The 24,679-nt window shown below is 37.0% G+C and overlaps 1 protein-coding gene across 1 annotated transcript in view; it reads left to right on the top strand.

The window, feature by feature from the left end:
• Oseg6 (intraflagellar transport protein Oseg6) overlaps positions 1 to 24,679 on the top strand; it is a 690,115-nt gene that overhangs the window by 77,765 nt on the left and 587,671 nt on the right. The window contains exons 6-7 of the mRNA XM_090372456.1: positions 7,482 to 7,692; positions 19,204 to 19,316. Of these exons, the coding sequence (XP_090228582.1) occupies positions 7,482 to 7,692; positions 19,204 to 19,316 (324 nt within the window). The remainder of the gene's footprint in view (positions 1 to 7,481; positions 7,693 to 19,203; positions 19,317 to 24,679) is intronic.

The following is a 24,679-nucleotide window of genomic DNA, read 5'->3' as shown; positions in this document are numbered from 1 at the left end:
CTGAAAAAAATATTCTAACCTGTGAGCTTTGCACAGTTTCTCCAGGGCCGAATTGATTGATGAGGCTCTAATCATATACTCCCTCCTATCGTGTCTGGGAAGAATTGCAGACACTTTCAAATTTAATCCTAACTGGTGACTTTTTTTCAGCATTGAGCTGTACTTAAGTAAATCTACAGGTCTTTTACTCTTAAGGTCATTAGTGTCAGAGTGTACAACAATATTACCTTTTGAAATTAAAATTGAAGTTATATTTTAATTTGCAAATAAAAAATAACTGCCCTACAATGTCATCAACATTCGCCCCTAGCAGACATACACTTGTCCTGTTCCACCTATCTTTTTTGCATAATATATTCCCTGTCTCCCTGACAATAGAGTCACCAACAATAACTACTTCCTGTGGGACCAGTGTATGTCTGCTAGGGGCAAAGGTTGATAATGTTGTACAGCAGATATCATCTTTTAAGGGCACAAAAGGTGATATTGTTGTACACGTTGGGACTAATGACTTTAAGAGTAAGTGATCTGCAGATTTACTTAACAATTATAGGTCAATGCTAAAAAAAGTCGTGAGTTAGTGTTAAATTTGAAAGTGTCTGCACTGTCCAGACATGATAGGAGGGAGTATGTGATGAGAGCCTTGTCAGTCAATTCGGACCTGGAGAGATTGTGCAAGGTTCGTGGTGTAGAATTTTTTCAGCTTGGTCTGTGCTTGTTAACAGGAGAGACTGCTTCTACAGGGATGGGCTACATTTATATGGAAAGGGTGCTATTGAGGCAGTGTTAGGTGGGTCTAAAAACTGCTAGCATGGGGAGATTCACAGACTAAAAGATTAACAGTAGCCGGAGGCAAAGGCGAAAGTGATTCTTTGCAATGCTTCTATTGTAATGAGCAGCAGCCTAGAAGCAGGTTGCTGGGAATTTCAAGAGCTGCTGGGTGCCATCATGGAACAAGTAAATACTTGGGCTGTGTTAGAGTAACTAAGAGTAAGAACAGGTGTAGGTACTTGCATGTACAGCAATGCTAGAAGTAAAGTAAATAAAATTGATAAATTTGAAGCGACATCAAAGGCACATATTGTTGGGATATCAGAGACATGGCATCACACAGATATAAGCAGTGCAGAATTGGAATTTGGGAAGTACAATGTGTACAGAAAGGGTAGGAAGGGAGGAGGGGTTATGCTGTTAGTTTAGAAACACATAAAAGTGCATTCAGTTGATATGGGTGGACAGTGCAATGTTCAGTCAGTTTGGTGTGTGATTTAAGCAAAAGGGAAAATGAGAGGAGTAGTGTGTTATAGGCCTAATGACTCTGATGACTACAATGAACAATTGTGCAGAGAAATAGAATAGGCCAGTAAAGCAGAATTATTATTATTATTATTATTAGCCATATGATGTCTTGTAATGGGGGATTTTAACTTTCCAGATATTGACTGGAACTTGTAGGTTGGCCAGTGGCATGCTAGTAAGTCTTTTATGGATTAATTGGAGGATTGTTTTCTATAGCAACTTTTTTGAGAGGCAACCAGAGGGAGTAATACTCTTGATCTGATTATCACCAATAATTATTCATGCAGTAAGAATTTGCAGATAAAGGAACCAATAGGTGACAGTGATCACGGTGCACTGATGTGGGAATTACTTAAAGATGTAACTACCATCAAGGGTAAAGGTAAGAGTGTTTGTTTTCGTAAAGGTGACTAGAGTGCTCTCAGACAGTTTTTAAATTATATTCAGCGGGATAAACTGATGATGTTTAAAAAAGAGAATTCTAAATGGGAAGCCTTCGTGGAATTAATCTTGGAAGCTACTAGTCTTTTCATACCAACTAAGAAATACTGTTCAAGATTTAGACCTAAATAGATGTCAGATGAACTATTGAGGTTTGTGGCAGAAAAGAAAAATGTTTGGGATGTATATAAATTATCAAGTGACACAGAAGCCTATGGCAGATATAAGCTAGTCTGTAATCAAGTCAATAAGGAGGTTAGGCAGGTTAAGGCTGATTACGAGAAATCTTTGGCAAAGGATGCAAAGAAAAACAAAACTCTAGAAGGAAAGGAATGAATCAGATTGGTCCACTTGATGCTGGTAGTTTGATCAGATCCTGCTCAGATAGCTGACCAACCAAATGAGTATTTTGCATCTACATTCACACATGAGTAATTCTGTAAGGAAGCAGAGGACTGAAGTTTACTAAACTCTAACAGGGAGCAAAGTGATTTTGTATTAAGTGAGAGCAAAGTTGAAGAGCTGAAGTTAAACATAAGGAAAGCACCTGGGGTGGATGGGATCTATCCAGTTATATTAAAGGAGGCAGCAAAGGAAGTAAGCAAACTCTTAGCCATAATTACGAAAGTTTCCTTGGACTTTGGGGAGGTCACAATGGATTGGAGATGGGCAAATGTCCCCAGTTCACAAAAGGGATCAAAGGGATCGAGTAATTTTAGACCTGTTAGTCTAACTTCTGTTCCAGGGAAAATAATGGAGTCACTGGTTATGGAAGCGATGCAGGATCATGTAGACAGGGCTGCAGTTATGCTTCAGACACAGCATGGGTTTGTTAATGATAAGTCTTGTCTCTCAAATTTTATTGGTTACTATGATGTGGTCACAAAGGAATTGGATGCAACTAATAATTTTGATATCACATACTTGGATTTTAGAAAAGCTTTTGATACTGTGGCACATAGAAGACTGCTGTACAAATTAGAGCAGTATGGCATTCAGGGCAAGTTACTATAATGGATAAAAGGGTGGTTGAGTGGGAGAAGACAGCGAGTTGTTTTCAATGGACGCTGCTCTTCATGGAGTAATGTTATTATTGGAGCCCCCCAGGGTTCGGTGGGCCCATTGTTGTTTTTGGTATTTATTAATAATATTGATGAAGGTGTATCAGGGTTAATGTCTAAATTTGCAGATGATGCAAAGGTTGACAGGGTTGTTAATGACAGTAATGATAATATGCTACTGCAACAAGATCTGGAAAAGTTGAGCAGGTAGGCTGAGAGGTGGCAACTGAAATTTAACATTGACAAATGTAAAGTACTGCATATGCGTAGCAATAACCCCAGAGTAACGTATCAACTGGGTGGCACTACATCTGGGTAGTGGAAAATGAACAGGATCTGGGGGTAATTGTGCAGTCAGATATGAAGTTTTCTGAGAAGTGCAAAAAGCCTGTAAGAGTATCTCGTGGTGTCTTGTTAACAATATACAGAAATTTTGCTAGCAGGGATAAGGAGGTGATTGTCCCTTGTATAAGGTCAGGCCACACCTTGAGTACTATATACAGGTCTGGAGGCTTCATTTTAGGATTGATGTAGAGCTGCTGGAATGAGTACAGAGAAGAGCAATGAGTTTGGTGAGGGGAGCAAAGGGTTGGTGTTACCAAGGTAGGCTTAATTTCTGCAAATTGCATCTTCTGGACACTAGGCATGTGCGAAGTGGTCTAATTGACGCGTATAAAGCCTTGAATGGATTGAGCAAGCTCAATGCTAATTGGATTCTTCCTCTTGCTTAGATTACTCACCTGAGGGGGACATAAATTAAAATTGAGGAAAGACAATTGTAGAATAGATGTGTGGAAATTCACCTTTAGCCAGCGGATTGTTGATAGTTGGAACAAGCTTCCATCGGCTGTTGTACAGGTTAGCAACTTAAAGAAGTTCAAGGCAGAACTAGGCAACCATTTTTTTTCTTCTTTTTTTGGCTGATGCTATATAAGCTTGCTTTCTTGCATCATATTACCTACCAATGTTAATGCTAACTATAACTGCGGTCTTTTTAGATGATCCTGTAGGGCTTCTTTAACCGGTGGCTCCATTAATTTCCCCAGAACAAAAGTTTAACTATCAAATCTGTAATTACTTGTGGCACCCTTTGATCCTCCTTTGTGAATTGGGCTCGCATTTGCACATCTCCAGTCCATGGGGACCTCATGAGTCCAAATAAGCTCTCATAATTATGGTTAATGATCTGCTTACTTCCTTTGCTGCCTCCTTTAATATAACTGGATAGATCACATCCACCGCAGGTGCCTTTCTTCTGTTTAACTTCAACAATTTCTCCTCCACTTTGCTCTTAGTTATTACAAAATCATTTAGCTCCCTGCCAGAGTTTGATAAACTTTTGGTATTCCCCTTCCTGAATAACTCCTCATGTATGAATGTCGATGCAAAATACTCAACAGTCAAACCATTGATATCTAGTGGATCAATCTGATTCATCCCCTTACTTCTAGAGTTTACACAAGTAAAGAACTCTTTGCTGTTTTTCTTTGCATCCTTTGCCAAAGATTTCTCGTAATCTGCCTTTACCTGCCTAACCTCCCCTGTGACTTGATAACACACCAGCTAATATCTACTATAGACTTCTGTGTCACCTGATGATTTTTATGCATCCCATGGGTTTTTCTTCTCTGGTATGAGTGTAATTAGTTCATCTGACATCCATTTCGGCCTAAACCTTAAACAGTGTTTCTTATTTGGGACAAAAAGCCTAGTAGCGTCCAAGATTACTTACTTGAATGCTTCCCATTTAGAAGTTTCTGTTGGTAAAATCATTATTTGGTTCCACTGTATAGACTTGAAAGACTATCTCAGACCATTGTAGTCACCTTTACGAATGCAAAAACCCTTCCCATTACCCCTGACGGTTACATCTTTGAGTAAATCCCACATCAGCACACTGTGATCACTGCCACCTAGTGTTTCCTTTATCTGCAGATTCTTAATGTATGAAGAATCACAACTGATAATCAGATCAAGAGTATTACTTCCTTTTGTTGCCTCTCGGACATGCTGCTGTAGAAATCTCTCATCCAATAAATCCAAAAAAGCTTTGCTAGTGTGCGAGTGACCAATCCAGAAGTCCCAGTCAATATCTGGGAAGTTAAAATTCCCCATTATAAGAGAATCTGAATTACTGGCCCACTCTATTTCTCTTTATTGTTGTTCATCTTACTCATCAGAGTCATTAGGCCTATAACACACTCCTACCCTCAGTTTCACTTTCCCAGTGCTTATGTCACACCAAACTGACTCAACGTCGCACTGTGCAGTCATGTCAACTGGATGCACTTCTCTAGATTTTGTGTTTCTTAACTAACAGCATAACCCCTCCTCCCCTGTCTATCCTTGCTTTACACATTGTACTCCCCAAATTCCAATTCTGCATTCATTATATTTGTGTGAAACCATGTCTTCAATATTCCAACAATATCTGTCTTTGGTGTTTTGACCAGCACCTGATTCGAGCCCGTGCCTACCAAATACGGAGGATGCAGAAAGGTCAGGGAATAACCATCGCATATCCCCCGAGCAAAATGGCCTTAGTTTCTAATGCTCCTAAAAACCAAATAACAAACAACCAGCACCTGAAATTCATAAAATTTATTTACTAAACTCCTAGCATTGGTGTACACACAAGTATGCATGCACCTGTTCTTATTCCTAGCTGCCCTAACACAGCCCATGTATTTACTTGTTCAGCGATGACTATCAGCAGTCTCTGAAATCCTCATAAACTTGTTTTCCCGGTTGCTGCTAGTCTGTGTTTCCCCCCCACACTAGCAGTTTTTCCGACCCACCTAACACTGCCTCAATAGCATTAGCAAATATTCTTCTCACCCTTTCTGTTTAAGTGTATCCCATCCCAGTAGAAGCAATCTCTCCTGTTAACAAGCACAGACTATGCTGAGAAAAATTCTACCCTATGAGCCTTGAATAATCTCTCCAGGGCCGAATTGAATTGACAAGGCTCTCGTCATATACTCATTCCTATTGTGTCTGGTCTGAATTGCAGACACTTTCAAATTCAACCCACGACTTTTTTCAGCATTGACCCTATAATTGTTTAGTAAATCTGCAGATGTCTTAATGTCATTAGTGCCAACATGTACAACAGTATCACCTTTTGTGCCCTTAAAAGATGATTTCTGCTCTACAACAACATCAACTTTTGCCCCTGCCCGACATACCCCGGTCCTGTTCCATCTATCCTTTTTGCACAATATATTCCCCGTTTCCCTGATAATAGAGTCACCTACAACAACTAGTTTCTTTGGGACCAGTGCATTCTGCCCCGGGGATTGCCGCTGTGCTACCTGATGATCAAATGCAAGTTGTGGCATTGATGTGGGCAGCTGAGAGCTTGATGGGTTCCACAATTTAAGTCCTTCGAGGGTATCTAACCATCATCTTAGCTGGTTTTCCCCATTCAGTAATTTCTTTGTATAAAAATAATTGGAAAAGCACCTTTCATTGGTATATCTGGAAAAATTGTTAAATTTTACTTGAACGGGGACTTTTTTAATTATTAATATTCTCTTTTCATCAGTTAAATGTCTTGGCCAGGTTGCTGGATCTTCAACAATAACATTTTCATTGGATTCAGCTGCAACAGCTTTTTCTTTGGCTTCTTCATTTTCATTGTGTTCTTCTTCATCAACTAGTCAATGTCTCCGAGGTTGTCATCATCGACGTGCCATTTTTTACTTTGTCAACTTCTTCTGCTGGATCTGTGCCTTTTTCATTTTCAAGGTGTGTTTCATTGTGTTCTTCATTTCATTGTTTTCATCTTCATCGCTATTTATTGTCTCTGGAGTTGTCATTGTCTTCATAATATATTTAAACACGGCATTTTTTAATTTGGCATCATCATCTTTTTTCTTTGCATTTTTTTCTTTTTTTTGTAACTGCGTAGGTAGTTTCAGCCTTGATCTCTTACTTGGTTTGGCATTATTTTGAATTTTCAGATTTTTTGCTATTAAATTAAAGAAAGCTACATTATTATTTTTAATTAAATGAGTAATTTGTTTTTGATTAAGTTCAAAATCTTTATCACTTTTTGTAAATTGCATTTTAAACTTACTTGCAGAAATTAGAATAAGTTCAAAATCTTTATCACTTTTTGTAAATTGCATTTTAAACTTACTTGCAGAAATTAGAAATAATGACAAACTGGGCATAAAACAGTAAAACGAATTATTGTCAGCTGTTGATACATTTGACATTTGCTAAATCAAAATAAAACACAGACATGTTGAATGAGGTATATTCTAATGGCATGATGGGTGGGAGAAATGCACCATTGTTGAGTCTGAGGTTACCGTTGGCATGGGGCTCTGTACACCAGCACCGTTTGCACATGCTTGTGGCCATAACTGTAATCCATACTTTTGTTATCCTCTGCATCTAAAGTCAGCCTATCATGAGTAGTAAGATGACAGCATTAATTTACTGCAGTTTAAAGTCTACTAAATATATAGCAGGGCAGGATAATCCTCATTTTACTATTTTTTTTTATCTTTAATTTCTCTTTTAGCCATTCGAATTGAGACTGAAGTTAAAAAAGTGTGTGACATCAGTTTACAAATAAACTGTTCTTTTTGATTGTTTATTCATAAAAAAAAAAAAAAAAAAAAATTATTTTCTATGCCTACCTGATATTAAAAAATTTCTTGATTGCAGAAAAGTACCAATTTTAGGAAAGCATAGCAAGCGTATTTCTTTTGGTGCTTGGAGTCAGCAGAACTACTTGGCTTTAGTAGGAGATGATAAAGTTCTAACTGTAAGCAATAGTGATGGAGATACTTTATGTCAGAACAGTTTGAAAGCTGAACCATCTCTTGTGCAGTTTTCATGTATGAAGCAAGATGATCGCACTACCAGTGAAAATACGGTGTGGATATTTATGATGCATGCATGTATTTTTAAAATAAAGTTATATTTTAAAATATTTCTTTTGTGTGATATATACTTTCCATTATGTTATCAATTAAAAATGATATGGTAAAACTGTATGATTAAAAATAAACTTTTTATTATACATTAATGATATTTACAAGCATAGTAATGCTAAAAATTTCTAATAGGTAATTTTTATTGTTTATTTTCTTAGAGACGATGTATTAGAAATAAAACATAGAAATAAATTACACTTAATTATGAAATTGGTATAATATTTGCATTCAAAGATTTCATATAGTCTGAAAAAAGGTTGGTTATATGTAGGTTACAAAATTAAATGAATAAAACAATTGTTTAAATTTTTGTGGGCATTTATTGGAGAAAATTGGAATATTACACTACATTAAATTTAATTAAAACTAAACATATAACCCTTCCCTGAGAGCCTTCTTCAGTGGCTAAATAGTATTTAAATGACTCTTTATGCGTTGAATAAATATCATATTATATACATATTAATGTAATGCTTTCATATTAATGTATTTATTGGTTATAGCTGTAGCTTTAGATCTGAGGGCCGCATAAGGGCTGCAGGTGACATCATCTGTGGGTTTGGCCATACTGGAAGAGTTACTCCAATGGCATCTGTCATGTAGAGAGAGCTCCTTCCTATCAGCTAACGTGGCAGATCTTTTCCTGGGGGCCTCTGAAATAACTGAACTGGAGATGATGTCTGGAGGGAGGGAGAAGAGAATTTTGCTGTTGGAAGAAAGATTGGGGAAAGATGATAGGGTGAAGGTGAGGAATCAGCAGAATAAGGATAGGTGGGTGTTGAGCCTGTAGCGGGCTATGGCTGAAATGAGATATGAGAAATAGGTTGAGCAAGTGGGGAAGATGGTTACCTTTCACATATTCATATTAATTTTCTTGGGATTAGTCAGATTGACTATGCTGCCTCTTGTTTTTTGCCTCTTGTTGTGTGATTTTTCTCTATGGCTAAAATTCTTGGCTGGTAAAGCACAGCAAAGTGGATGTCCACATTATTGAACCCTCTGTTTCCTAGTTTGCTGATCCCTTGCAGTTTACACATTCTTCTTCTCCTACTCCTCCTTGTTTTGCTTCTTTTGCTGCCCTCTCTTCCTTACTTCACCTTCTTTCTTTCACTTCCTCCATCTATGATCCTATAGTACATCTCTTTTCTTCCCTTCTACCCCCTTGTTTTTCATAAGCCTTGGTGCCAACCAATAACATGCACAGAAACAGCCTTCAGAAGTCATCCCCAGTTCAGCCACCATAGAAGCTCCCAAGATAATGACATCTGCACAATTGGAAACAAAATACAAATTATTTATAGAAAGGACTTATAATACTGACTGTTTTCACCATTAAGTTTTAGCAAGAGCTTATTCTTTTTATGGTACTCACCTCTTAATTCGTATGGTTTGAAGACAGAATTTAAAGTGAAGGTAAATTGAAATTAAAAATGCCCCAAGGAGGAGGAGTGCACTACTTTTTTCTCAGGTTTCATGCATAATTAAAACTGTGATTGTGAACCGAATAACCAAGAGTCTTAACGGAAGACTTTTGTAAAATGTTGTCAGTTGGTTATTTCGAGAAAAGAAAGTTGTGTGTGTTTTTATGGATGAAACTTAACTCCCAGGATGCACAGCTAAAGAACGTGTTGGAAATTTTATATGCTTTAGATGCTATATTGGTGAAAGTAAAACTGACTATGATATGGAAGTATACCCCTCGGCTCAATGACATATTTTCTGGTACTGACATGGTTGTAATTTTTATTTCATACTATAGACAGGTACATTATTTAACAGGCATAAAGAAATATATATATATAATATTCAGGCTATAAACAACATAATATAGCTTATCAAATGTCAACATGACTGTAATGAATGTTACATGGGCTACACAACTGTAAAATTTGGATCAACCAAAACTGCAAATACTAGAGCTTATTATCATAGAAATAGCCTTTAATCCAACTATTCTGTGACAGAACTTAGTCAACATGCACAGTCACATAACCATAATCCTCAAATAGACTCAGCAATAATCTTAATGAAATTAAATTAAATCATAAACTATTATTATATGAAGCTTTGGCTATTGAATGATTCGGCCAGAACTTGCAAAATGTGATTCTTAATATGAAATTATAGCTAACCTTTTGCCAATATGGCCTCTAACGCGTGCACAAAATTTCGTACACTTGCTTTAGCTGTGCATCCTGGGAGTTAAGTTTTATCTATAAAAACACACAACTTTTTTTCTTTTCTTGAAATAATCAGCTGACAGCATTTTACGAAACTCTTACGTTAAGACTCTTGGTAACTTGGTTCATAATCACAGTTTTAATTATGTATGAAAACCCTTAGAAAAGAGCAGGGCACTCCTTTGCCTTGGGGCATTTTTAATTTCATTTTACTTTCACTTTAAATTCTGTCTTCAAACCATATGGATTAAGAGGTGAGTACCATAAAAAGCATTAGCTCTTGCTAAAACTTAAGTTGGAAACAAAATAAAACAGCAAAAATAATAAACAGAGAAACCTTATGATAAACAGTCTGAGAATAACAGCAAGTATGTAGTCAGTTTAGGCAGGGTTCATAACACATGGTACGGTATGATAACACATGATCAAGGTTCATAACACATGATCAAGTAGCACAGTGAGTTTATTTTGATGAAATATGGTACTGTCTGTCATATTGCCTGTGCGTGCGTGTGCACACACATGCACACACCCACCCCAACCCCTGGGGAAAAGTTATTATTCCATTCAAATGCAAATTCACTCTCAAGGCTTATGAAAACATATCACATCAGAAAATGGGGAGGGGGCTATATTACAGAAAGAACTACAGATGTGGGCAGAGTTTAATGCAGCATAAACTGTTGAGCACTCCTGCAGTTGAGATTGTAATATACTGTATATTAATAACTAGCTAGAATCCAAAGTAGTACAGTAGAGTCCCGATTATCCGAGACCCGATTTTCCAAGGTTCCATTTTTATCCGAGCTAGCTCTTAGCTCAATTTTTACATAAAGGCTAAGTGATGGCTTAAAGAGTTGTTTGTGTTCATATGTATGGAGTAAGACTGTGATGAGAACAGACTGTGCTGTGCTGATTCGCGGAATTTCGATGACTCATCTCCATCCGCTTCCCTCCATCCACTTGCCACGAAACTTCAACAGTTTTATCTGTTGGGTTCAGTTTGACATCTTGTTCAGGTGATTTCGCTTGTGACTAAAAAAAAAAATTAAATTTTCTATTTACACTCCAGCACAACAACCAGGTCAGATGAGTTTACAATAAATCATCAATACAAATATTTATTGTATTTAGTAGTCACGGGCTTGAACCCCACTCCACTCAAGGAACGCGTGCTATGGACTGTCGCTCCTGACCACTCTGCTATGTGAGGCCTACCACTAGTTTATCGGTTCCGCGTGGCTTCTTTATTTTTATTTTATGAGTTTAAAAAGGAAGCGTGTCGTGGTTTCATTAGAGACTAAGTTTGATGCCATCAAATGAGTAGACAAGAGCAAAACAATTAAAAAGCTGGCTAGAGAGCTAGGTGTAGGGGAATTCACTATAGGAGATCTGCCATTGTAAAATATGTTCTGTGCGTGCGCGAGTGTCTTTTAAAATAAGAAAAATATTACAAAATAAAAATACAGTAATAATAAACAAATTATCCTCTAGTCCACCCATGATTCTATATAAAAAAGGTCAGGTTACCCCTCCACTTTAGGAGGGGGTTCAAGCTCCCATGGGATTCAATTTCTACTTCTGACCGATAAAACACACTGTCTGTGTACCGGGCGAGCAACAATACAAATGCCGTCACGGCAAACTAGTTCCACTGGTAAACCACTCCGAAATTTGCCATATTTGTTGTGTGGGCTTCCTTTACCTTCTTTACCTAGGAAATTTTGACCCGACGCTTACATGTGAGCGTCGGGTCAAGATTTCCTACAATAAAGGTATGATATCAATCTTATATTTAAACAAGAGTACTTAAAGTAGGAAAAACTGAGCTTCATTGCTCTTACAATTTGAAAGTAATTACATACACACATGTACATGTATTCTTTTTCTTACAGTGCACATATGTATGTACATGTACTTCCTTAATGGCAGGAATGAGGGAGATCCTAGAGGGGAGAGGAACATTGTTGCAAGGTCAGTATACGAAAATTTTTCATGTTAACCGAGTTTGACCGTATCTGAGCTGTTCTTGGTCCACATTAGCTTAGATAATCCCAGGGGCTCACATGTGGTGAGTATGGGCTTGGCACACCCAGGGTCCTGAGCTGGATATCATCACTCTCTCTCTCTCTCTCTCTCTCTCTCTCTCTCTCTCTCTCTCTCAGGGTAACAGGCGCCTCCGTAGCCAGGTGGGAAGGAGCAGCAGTGCGTAGCACATGCTTCTTGATTAGACTGGGGTTTGAGCCCGTCACCACCAAATATGGAGAATGCGAAAAGGTCAGGGAATGACCACCGCATATCCCGGAGCAATATGGCCTTAGTTGCTAATGCTCCTAAAAACCACATAACAACAACAACTCAAGGTAACTCGGGAATTTTTTTTGCTGGTGCAGCATAAGCCTCAGGCTTCCTTGCACCATATAGCTAATAATAATAATAATTGGGACTCCACTGTACTTGGAAATTTTTTTGACATGCAAACCATATACTTCAGTTACATAAGGCAGCAAGTACGAGAACACCAAAATTCTGTTTGTGGTATACTAACCCACATAAAAAGCAGAGTTAAATCTATAGATAATGTAATTCAACAATGAAATAAGTCCCTTGTAAATATTATTTAGTAACTGATGAAGACTTTCTTAGAAAAGCTGCAACATTTGTTTTTTTTTTTTTTAAATTTAAATTTAACATTTGTATAGCAGTATATCCTTGTTAATTCAATATCAGATTATTCAAAATGTGATATATCTAATCTGTAATATTTAAGTTTGGATTATTCAAAATGTGATTACAATGAAATTCAATGTCTGAATTGTCTCCAGGACTTGTGAATAGCTTGTCTAATTTGAAAAGAGAAAGGGAAATCAGTTACAGGCAAACATGGTTATAACAAAAATAAATGGAGCTATAAAAAAAAATTTCTAGTGTATTGCATATAATACCATTATACAGTATATGATACCTTTAAATTTTACATTGCTGTTCATTCCCAAAAAATTGCATACAGAATCATGGAGAAATCATCTAACTGTAACTCACATTATGGGTGTACAGCAAGAGGAGGATTCCATCAGTATTGAGCTTACTCACTCCATTCAAGGCTTGAAAGACCTTCAATCAGATCTCCTCACAGGTGCTTATTCTCCAGATGCTGCAGTTTGCAAAACTGAAGCCTTTCCTGATAAGAGAACCCTTTTGTTCCATCGCCAGTCTCGTTGTTCTTCTCTGCACTCATTCTAACAGATCCACATCCTTCCTAAAATGAAGCTTCCAGATCTGTATGCACTATTCAAAATGTGGCCTAACCATTGCCCTATACAACAGGATAATAAACTCCTTATCCCTACTATACCTACTGGCAAAATTCCTGTATTTTCAGATGATACAAAGGTTGGCAGGGTGGTTAATGACATTAATCAGGAATTAAGCTACTGCAACAAAATCTACAAATGGGCTGAGAAATGGCAGTTGAAGTTTAGCATTGACAAATGTAAGATACTGCATATGGGTAGCAGTAATCCCATTTCAATGTACCAATTGTGGTACTGCACTCAAGTAGTGAAAAATGAGAGATCTGGGGGTAATTTTGCAGTCAGATATGAAGTTCTCTGATCAGTGCAAATAGGCTGCCTGGACAGCTTATTGGGTTTTGTCAGTGATATACAGGAATTTTACCTGCAGGGATCTGACCATCTCATTGTATAAGGCAAAGGTTAGGCCCTATCTTGAGTACTGCATACAGACATAGACATCTGGAGGCCACTATTTTAGGAAGAACATGGATCTATTGGAATGGATGTAAGGGAGCACCACAAGATTAGTGGGAGGAACAAAAAGGGTACTCTTACCAAGAAGGGCTTTGAGTGTGCAAACCATGTGCTTTGGTGCTTGGGGCCCAAACACCTATGGGAGATTTGGTTGAGGTATTTAAGGCTTTGAATGGATTGAGTAAACTCAGTGCTGTTGGCATCCTTCCTCTTGCTTGACTAAACGTGTGAGGGGGGCATAAATTCAAACTGAGGATTGATAGTTGTGAGGCAGATGAGCAGAAATTTGCCTTTAGTGAGTGTGTAGTCAATTGTTGGAACAAACTCCCTTGTGTTTTAGAAGTGAGTAGTTTGAATGAATTCAGGGAAAAACTAGGCAAACTGTTAGATGGGATGGACAGGTGATATGGGAAGTGTTAGTTTTTTTTGTTTTTTTTGCTGACGATGTATAAGCTTCTTTCCATCATTTGCTACTACTAATACAGCAGTTTTTCATCCCTGTCTAGCCATCTAAAAGCTAATATCCATCCTTCCGTCTTCTTTACTAAACCCCAATTTTTTTTTTTTTTTTTTTTAAATCTTGGGAATATTCTAGTTATGTTGAATTCTTGTTCGTCATCTTCAGTTGGCAAATTAAGTTACTCAACAATTCATCTTCAATTGGCAAATTTAGTTATTCAGTCTTATTCTGTTTTGAATTTTGTTTTGAGCTACCCTGAATCCTTCTTGACACTTGTAATATGAACCTATATATCCTATATAATATCTGGACCTATATAATATCTGGACCAATAATTAAACACTATCAGAAGCACTCTCAGAAAAATAGCTACCCTTCCCAATTTTTAAGGAAAACACTGTCTTAGAATTTAACCTCATCCCAGGGCTGGTGCTAGCATTTGTGGTGCCTGAGGCAAAACCTTGTACTAGTGCCTAATTCATATTGTATCTTAACACACACATATATATGCAGTAGCGCACCTAGCGGCATCTGTTTTAGGTTGTGCCTGTGGCACACCCCTAGTGCTGATCATGCCTCATCCCTTCCTAGCAACTCCAACAATCCTACCTACACTACCATATTGAATTGAGAGAAACTTAAGACATCTGAAAGCCAGTTTTATTTGCATTAGAACTTGAATGTTTGCCTCAAAGCTGATGATGTAGCTTTGTATTTGGTCTCAGAATGCAACATTTTTGACTCTGCCAGTGAAATGGTAAATCAAGTTGAGAGAGAGAGAGAGAGAGAGAGAGAGAGAGAGAGAGAGAGAGAGAGAGAGAGTAGGGTTCCCTTGGAGTTATTGTGAATTGTGAGTTTATCAGCTTCAGACCTGCAAATCAGCCTGTGAACACCCACTTCTATAGGTAAAAGTGTGTGAATTAGAATACTATAAGAACTGGTGCACTGTTGTATAAGTAGCCAGTTCACCAAAAAAGGACAGGGACAAGGTGATAAACTGTACTAGGAGGAGTGTATTCTCAAGTATGTCTAATCTAATGGAATACAAAACAGAATATCAATAAAACAGAGAGAGATTCTATCAATCGCCCCTTCCATTTTCTGTTATTTTTTTAGCCAACTCTCTCAATCCAGTACCCTCCATAAACTGTCAAATTTCCCCCAATAATAGTAAAAGTTACATAAACGCTAACAATATAGTGGTTGAAGTTGACAATTTGGTAAAGTTAAGTATAAGGGGCCAACTGGATAAATACATTCTGACAATGGGAAGACATCTTACAGCTAATAAGACTCATCTCATTATATTAATACTAATACAACTCATCACTCACGTTTCAAAACTTAGTTCACGAGGTTAAAAAAACAACTTGTCAACAACTATTATGACAATTCTACACTGAGCTACCTTTCAAGAAATATATACTTAAAAGGTTCTTGAGATACAATAATGATTCTTCAAACAACAGTAGCGTGAATTCAGGTTTAGGTAAATGTCAACTTCAGCATCCTGGCTATGAATTAAAAATGGCAAATTCTCTTCACTTAAGAAGAGATATGTTATTAATTCTTTGGTTATTTCATTAATAAGTGACCATTACACTGGTCAGCATGTAAAACTTTACAAAAACAAAAATGCCTAATCTTGACTAATTTCATGCTGCTGAACATGAAAATCACATTAAAATTTGTCGATTGGCTCTTGTGTTTGAATTACAGTTGGGATCTTGTACTAGCGAGTTACTCTACATTATTAATTACTGCTCTTGGCAAAACGCATGGCAACACCACAGTTTCAGTACCACTATGCTCTTATCATGTGATCGGCAATTGTCGCCTCGCCCAGCCTCACATGATAAGTTGTTGTCATCTCAAGTGTATCTTCAACTCTGTTGTAGTAGTAGTAGTAGTAGTGGTGGCATGTGATGCAAGAAAGCAAGTGTATGAGCTATGCAGCATCAGCCAAAAAAAAAAATCCTCGAATACGGTTAGGTACTAGGTGGTTTGTTCTCAGTTAACGATTGTTCTCTGTGAGAATCCTACTTTTTGTATAGTATTTGTGTTGTGTAAGATTAATATGCCCCATAATTGTGTGAATAGTCCGAATGACTTCTGTAATGTATGTGGAGAAGTCACTTTAGCCTCAAAAAGGCATCCCTTAACTTGAGCCAAAAAAGGCCTACTTCTCGTACTTTGGGTGTAAAGTAGGTGACCAGGACAAGAACTGGACTCCACACATATGCTGCACTATCTGTTCATCAAAACTCAACACATGGGGGAATTGAAAGGGATGTTTTTTGCCTTTTCCTACAACATTGCCCTTGATATGGAGGGAGCCAACAAATTATGTAGCAGACTGTTATTTCTGTATGGTGTCTCCTATTAGAAAAGAGATGACAATGAAGAAAAAGTGGGCAGTGACGTACTCAAATATACCATCTGTGATTCGTCCCGTGCCTCACAGTGAAGTACTACCTATTTCTGAACCACCCGACTGTTTTTCTGTACACTCTGATGAAGACACTGATGAACATCAACTTGATACACACGAAGAAGTACAGAAGCTGTCTACATCAAGGGATCCATCATTTTGTGCCGACCGGGCTAGCCGAGTGGGTAAAGTACCAGCCCGGCAACCCAAAGGTCGCGGGTTCGATTCCCGCCTCGGGCTTGGATCAAAGTACTGCAAAAACCTTGGGAGGTGCAATATGGCCACAGAAGCCGATGCGCCAACAACTACCAAATCAAAAAAAAAAAAAAAAAAAAAACCATCATTTTGTCCAACCCTTTATCCTTCCGAACTACATAAGATCACAGAAAGTGAGATTAATGATCTCATCGGATATCTCTAATTGCTGAAGAATAAGGCAGAGCTTTTGTCCTTGAGGCTACAACAGTGGAATCTTCGAGATCATTCTGTGAAAGTGGCAACATTTCGTACTCGAAATAAAGACTGTGATAAATTCAATCAAATAGAAGGTAAACTCACTGTTTGTAAGGATGCTGATGGTCTAATGGCAGCAATGAACATGAGGCACATTCTGGAAGAATGGCAACTATTTATAGACACTTCTATGGTTAGCCTTAAGGCTGTGTTATTACACAATGGAAATATGCTGCCTTCAATACCTCTTGCGTATGCCATCCACAAAAGAGAAATATATGCAAAGGTGGAGCACATCCTCTTAGGTGTACACTATAAGAAGTATTAATGGCAGATATGTGGTGATTTAAAGATAATTGACATTTTTTTAGGACTAAGTATTGTTGCTTTCTCTGCGAGTGGGATAGTCGTGCCAAGGATATGCACTATGAGAAGAGGAGTTGACCTCAACAAAAATCATTGACACCTGGAATGAAGAATGTAGTATTTGAACCTCTGGTAGATCCAAATAAATTTTTGCTTCCACCACTCCACATCAAACTGGGGCTCATAAAATATTTCGTGAAGGCTTTGTGAAGTGAACAGTCCTGCATTCACATACTTGCAAGAGAAATTCCCAAGACAGTACAGAGAAGATTAAGGCAGATGTTTTCATTGGTCCACAAATAGGACAACTTTTCATAGACAAACAGTTCGAATTTGCCCTTAGTGATAGCAAGAAATCAGCATGGAAAGCCTTTCGAAATGTTTCGACTGGTTTTCTAGGAAATATTAAAGCCAGCTTGTGGAAGATCTCATTACTTCTTATGAAAAAGTGGGGTGCAATATGTCATTGAAGATGCTTTTTTGTTGCACTCGCACCTGGATTTCTTCCCCCTGAAACTGTGGTGCCATCAGCGACGAACATGGTGAGTGCATCCATCAAGATATCGCAGCGATGAAACAAAGATACAAAAGCAGATGGAGTGCCATCATGTTAGCTGATTATTATTGGATGGTGGAAAGGGATTCTTGTGAAGCTAAATACAAGCGAAAGACAAAAAGGTCCTGTGTTTGATACAGGTACGTTTGTAAATTCAAAATTCACTAGCCACAAGCTAGTGAATATTGCTCTAGAATAGTGGGCTCCAAACTTTTTTGTTTGTGCACCCTTATTTTACTTAAAAGAATTAGCGCCACCCTGGAATAAAAAATTAAATATATAAGTTTAATATTTTTTTTATTTATAAATCATTTACATGGAAGTCATTATATCTAAAATCACATTTATAAAATTACATATAATTTTAAAAGACCACAAATAAAAAAATACAAAACATGCTTGTATTAAATTGAAGTTCAAGTTCAAAATGCATAGTAAAGTCACACAATCAAACAAAGCCACATATTGAAGTATTAAAAAAACATTTATTTATAATTTTTATTTTAAATTACATTTTGAAAAATTAAAGTTTTCATAATTAATAAATATTGATTTATTGTGGATTATCTTGGATCATCTTGTGCACTCTACTTTGAAGACCACTGCTCTAGAACAGTAAACTTTTGGACATTTCTTTTCAAAAACCATAAATGTTCACTTTTATTCCTTTGTACTTTCAAAAAAATAAAACATAGAACTCACAGAGTTTTATCACGCTTTCTGCATAATTTTTTAACAAAAATTTTCTGCTTTATTAAGCTTAGTTTTGTCACAAAAGTGTTTTATTTAGGTGAATTTAATGTTGTCTAAATTCGCCTCAAAAGGCATGTTTCGGAATATCCTGAAAAAAAAGTTGACTTTTTTGTCAGGAAAGTCTGAATTGCTGTAAAAATAAAAAGAGGAAGAATCTATAAAATTTTCAATGTGAAATATATGTTGCACAAACATTAAAAGAAATGTGCTGCATTTTATTCAAGGTTTCTGTAAGACATCATCATCTCTGATGATGTTTGTGCAGCATAGTGTATACAGTGTATCCCTTTATTATTTATTGTTGTCATTTAGGAATTACATTAAGTTTTCCTAAAGTATACAAAGTTTTTTTCTCATATGTTTAGATTTTCAGTCTTATTTTATTTTTTTTTTTAGTTTGAAAATGTATATATTACAAAATATAATTTTGTAGTTTTATTCTTCACTATTTGCATGATTTAATGTCCATTTTGCATTTCAGGTTAGCTTGGTACTAAACAAGAAAACACTATTTCTTCTAAACATATTTAATCCTGAAAATCCCATTGTTCTTGCATTTCAAGAGAAATATGGTCTTATTATAGATTATAAATGGTATGTATAAATTTATCTTTATTTTTTTTTTGTATCTGTATCATTTGTCTGATGGAATAAAACTAGGGTTAATATATAGTAATTTCTTTGAACATTGATTTTTTTAACAGCTAAAAATTTCTTAAAATGTAACCAGTTAGATTTCCTTATTATATCTAACTCTAGGTAATTGGTATTAGTATTAATAGTAGAAGTCAAGCTTATACAGCATCATCCAAAAAAAACCTGCTATATCACCTGTCCATTTTCTGCTCCAATAGTTTGTCTAATTCTTCCTTGAATTTATTCAAACTACCCACTTCTACAACAGCAGATGGAAGCCTGTTCCAGCAATCAACTACCCACTGGATGAAGGCAAATTTCCACACATCTCTCCTGCAACCATCCTTCCACAGTTTGAATTTATACCTTCTCATGTGTAATCTGAGTAAGAGTAAGGACTCCATCAGCATAGAGCTTACTGAATCCATTTAAAGCCATAAACATCCAATGAGATCTCACAAGTGCCTAATCTGTAGATGTTGCAATTTGCAGAACCAAAACCTTTTCTGGTAAGAGAAAGGCTTTTAGTGAGAGGAACAAAAGCACCCTTTTTGTTCCTCTCATTAATTACATTGCTCTTCTCAGCACCCATTACAACAGAGCTACATACTTCTTAAAATGACACTTCCAGACCTATATGCAGTACTCAACATGTGGCTTAACCATTGCCATAAACATAGGAATAATCACCTCCTTATCCCTGCTGGTAAAATTCCTATATATCTTTGATAAAACCCATGGAGTTGTATACTCATAGTAACCTGTTTACACTTCTCAGAGAACATATCTGGTGGTACAAACACCCTCAGGTCTTTTTCATTCTCCACTATACTGAGTGTGGTACTAAACTGTTGGTATGGTAATCTGGGATTACTCCTACCCCTATACAGCGCCTTATTTTTGTAAATGTTAAATTTCAATTACCACTTCTCAGCTCTACTGCCTAATTTTTCTAGATCTTGTTGCAATACCTTGAATACTATTATTAGCCATCCTTCAAACCTTCATGTTATCTGCAAACTTATATTAAATGTGATATGCATTGATATGTCTTCATCAGTATCATTATTAAATATACAAAGCAACAATGGGCCTAGCAATGAACCTTGGGGAGTCCACTAATAGTAGTAGTAGTAGTAGTATAGTAGTGGCATGTGATGCAAGAAAGCAAGCATATGAGCTTATGCAGCATCAGCCAAAAAAAAAAAAAAAAATACAAAACAATCCCCTCTAAATATTTATCCAGTTCCTCATTAAATTTATTTAACCTATCAACTTCCACAACGACAGATGTAAGTTTGTTCCAGCAATTAACCACCCACTGGCTAAAGGCAAATTTCCGCACATCTATTCTACATCTGTCCTTCCTCAATTTCAATTTATGCCCCCTTAGGTTCGTAATCTGAACAAGTGAAAGAATCCCATCAGAATTCAGCATGCTCAACGCATTCAAGGCCTTATACACCACAATCAGATCACCTCGCAGGTGCCTAGTCTCCAGCTGCTGCAATTTGCAGAACTTAAGCCTCTCCTAGTAAGAGGATCCCTTCATTCCCCTCACCAATCTTGTTGCCCTTGTCTGTACACGCTCAAGCAAATCTACATCCTTCCTAAAATGAGGCCTCCAGACCTGCATGCAGTACTCAAGGTGTGGCCTGACCATTGCCTTATACAGAGGGACAATCACTTCCTTTTCCCTGCTAACAAAATTTCATTGTTTATATCATTGACAATGCCCCATGACCTGCCCTGGCAGCCTGTCTGCATTGCTCAGAAAACTTCATATCTGACTGCACAATTACTCCCAGGTCTTTTTCATTTTCTACCTCCTTAAGTGTAGTACCACACAGTTGGTACGTTTCTCTGGGGTTACTTCTACCCATATGCAGTACTTTGCATTTTTCAATGTTAAACTTCAGTTACCACTTCTCAGCCCATCTGCCCAAATTTTCTAGATCCTGTTGCAGTAACACACTGCCATTACTCTCATTAACTACCCTGCCAATCTTTGTATCATCTGCAAACTTCGATACTAAGCCTGATATACCTTCATCAATATCATTGATAAATATACAAAACAACAGTGGACCTAACACCAAACCCTGTGGGACTCCACCAATAACATTAGTCCACGAAGAACAGCACCCATTGATTACCAACCTCTGTCTTCTACCATTCAACCATCCTTTTATCCATTGTAGCAACTTACCCTTAATACCATTCTGCTCCAGTTTGCACAGTAGTCTTCCATGTCAACAGTGTCAAAAGCTTTCCTGAAATCCAACTACAGTTCCTATAACACGTGTTTACACTACACGAATTCGATCATACACGATTTATAAATAGGGGAACGATATCTTATATAACACGAACCGAATTCGCTTATGCAAGATTCGCCTTTGTGTTTACAAGAAATGGCAGTTGAACGCGGAATCATCCCAACTGAACGCAACATGATAGGAATGAAGAGAAGATTCTGAAAATGTATTTATGTTTTTTATATGAAGGGGAAACACATTTCACCATAATATCGTAAAAACCAACACAATTCCAGCTATCGGTATAATTGCAAATGCAATTAGATCGAGTTTACTACCAGTTTAAAAGAGATTCCACTCCCAGAAACGCAACTGGAAATTGTTTTTATTGTTTTATGGTAGTAACCCCTATAAATGTGCTTTAGTAAAATGTGAGGTCTTAATAGTGTATCTCTGCCTTTACAGTGTTGTTTATTCAGTTGCTACACGCGCGCAGCTTTGTTTATGTGTATCAAGCGTGCCTCCTCATTTTGTAATTGTGCTTTATTCCCTAAAAATGAGTAAAATACTTAAAAGGTGTGAAAAGGAAGTGTCCTGGTGAAGACACTGCAGATTCACAGAGAAAAACAAAAGCAATATCGATAAACAGAGGTGGACTGGGTCAAACATTCTTACCCGGGAAAATTTATAGTGGCCTCATACTAGCGTTTATGGCCAAAATCACACCGGCGTCTGGCCCACCGGGGTTTCCCCGGTAAGGCTTATGGGCAGTCTGCCTCTGTCGATAGAGAAAAAAATATGAAATTGTGAAATGCTTTGAGCGAAATGAAAAACCATGTGATATTGCACGTGCTACAGACCTAAATGAGGCAACACCGAGAATTAGAAAGAATGCAGAGAAAATAAAAACAACTTTCATAGCAGGAACAACTCAAAGTGTAATTAAAATCCATTAGATTAACACACAAAGAATTGGAAGAGATGGAATGGCTGTCATCTGTTTCGACAGAAAATCAAACAAAAAAGTTGGCTTATGATAGAAGCAAAAGCATTAGCAATATTTTATTACGTAATAGTCGTAATAAAATACTTACGTATTATTTAAAATACTTAAGTAATTAAAATGCTTACATATTACGTATTTTATTACGTATCATAATAAATAATTGTAATAAAATACTTACATATTTTATTACGATTATTTATTGTGTTTGGTAATGTTTTGGTTACAAATGTGTGTTCAATCTTGGGTGGTCGGCACCTAACCCTATTTTTGCTATAGGGCCTGTTGTTTATATTGCACGAGGGTTTCTAGGAACACAACTATCGTGCTATATGAGGACTGACTGTATATGATATCAAAATTATTTTTTGCATCCAGTTCCTTTGTAACCACCACATAATAATCAATCAAATTTGTCAGACAAGACTTTCCCTTAACAAACCCATGCTGTGTCTGAATTATTGCTGCAGTCTTGTCTAGATGATCCTGCAATACATCTTTAACCAGTGACTCCATTATTTTACCCGGAACAGAAGTTAAACTAACTTGTCTGTAATTACTTGTGTCACCCTTCGATCCCCCTTTGTGAATTGGGGACACATGTGCACATCTCCAGTCTGTGGGGACCTCTCCTGAGTCCAAGGATGCTCTCATAATTATGGCTAAGGGTTTGCTTACTTCCTTTGCTGCCTCCTTTAATATAACTGGATAGATCCCATCCATCCCAGGTGCCTTTCTTATGTTTAACTTCAACAGTTTCTCCTCCACTTTGTTCTCAGCTATTACAAAATCATTAAGCACCCTGTTACGATTTGATAACCTTGTGGCAGTTTCAAACCTTAATAACTCCTCATGTGTGAATGTAGATGCAAAGTACTCGTTCAGTTTGTTTGCTATCTGAGCAGGATCATCAACAGTCGAACCATCGATATCAAGTGGACCGAACAGATTCATCCCTTTCCTTTTAGAGTTTATATAAGTAAAGAAATCCTTGCTGTTTTTCATAGCATCCTTTGTCAAAGATTTCTCGTAATCTGCCTTCGCATGCCTAACCTCCTTTGTGACTTGATTACAGACTAGCTTATATATATCATAGGCTTCTGTGTCACCTGATAATTTATATGCATCCCATGCATTTTTCTTCTCTGCCACGAGTCTCATAATAATGACATAATTCTAAGAAGAGCAGTGTCCATTGATAAAAACTCTGTCTTCTCCAACTGAACCATTCCTTGATACAAAGCAATAACTTTTTTTTTAAATGAAAATCCCAAATGCAAAAGGGGTTTGCATTTGGACGAGAATCAAGTTTTCTATGCCTAGCCTATTCAAAATCTAGTTTGGATTGATTAATAACTGCTATCTCAATGAATAGATTGCCAGCGAATAGTTTGATCCACTATGTTAAATCATGGAATGAAAAGTGTCGCCGAGTTGCAGAGCAGTAACTGTCAAGCTCCAATAGTATTTGGAAACTCTTTTGGAGATACATGTCCATGTGGATAATATGTCACAGCCATAATAAATGCACAGTGATATGAGTCATAATAAATGCTTTTGTTTTTTACTTTTAGTTCTATTTTTAATAATAATAGCAATGCAAATTTACATAGCTAAGACCTACATCAATAATAATTGGTTTTTATTGTTTTGCTTCATTTTTAAAGCACAATGAAATCCTATAACATTCAAACATTGCTTAAGTTTTAAAATTAAGTCATTATTAGTATTGTATGATGCTAAAATCCCACACTGGGGAGATAATAGCAGTTCTACACTCTTTTTTTCCCCAGTTTCAACCACTATATATGGCTTGCTACAATTCCATATCCTTTTTAAGGAGAAGACAGAGAGTGGTAATCAATGGACACTACTTATCGTGGACTAATTTTATTAGTGGAGTCCCTCAGGGTTCAGTGTTGGGTCCATTATTGTTTTCTGTATTTATAAATAATATTGATGATGGTACATCAAGCTTTATGTCCAAGTTTGCAGATGATACAACGGTTGGCAGGGTTGTTAAGGACACTACTGACGCTATGCTGCTGCAACAGGATCTG

Source organism: Mastigoproctus giganteus, chromosome 1, assembly GCF_048544385.1.
Source record: "Mastigoproctus giganteus isolate SK-2022 chromosome 1, ASM4854438v1, whole genome shotgun sequence".
Lineage (NCBI taxonomy): Eukaryota > Metazoa > Arthropoda > Arachnida > Uropygi > Thelyphonidae > Mastigoproctus > Mastigoproctus giganteus.
The sequence above is the reverse complement of the archived record's forward strand: the minus strand, read 5'-3'. Positions and strand labels throughout refer to the sequence as shown.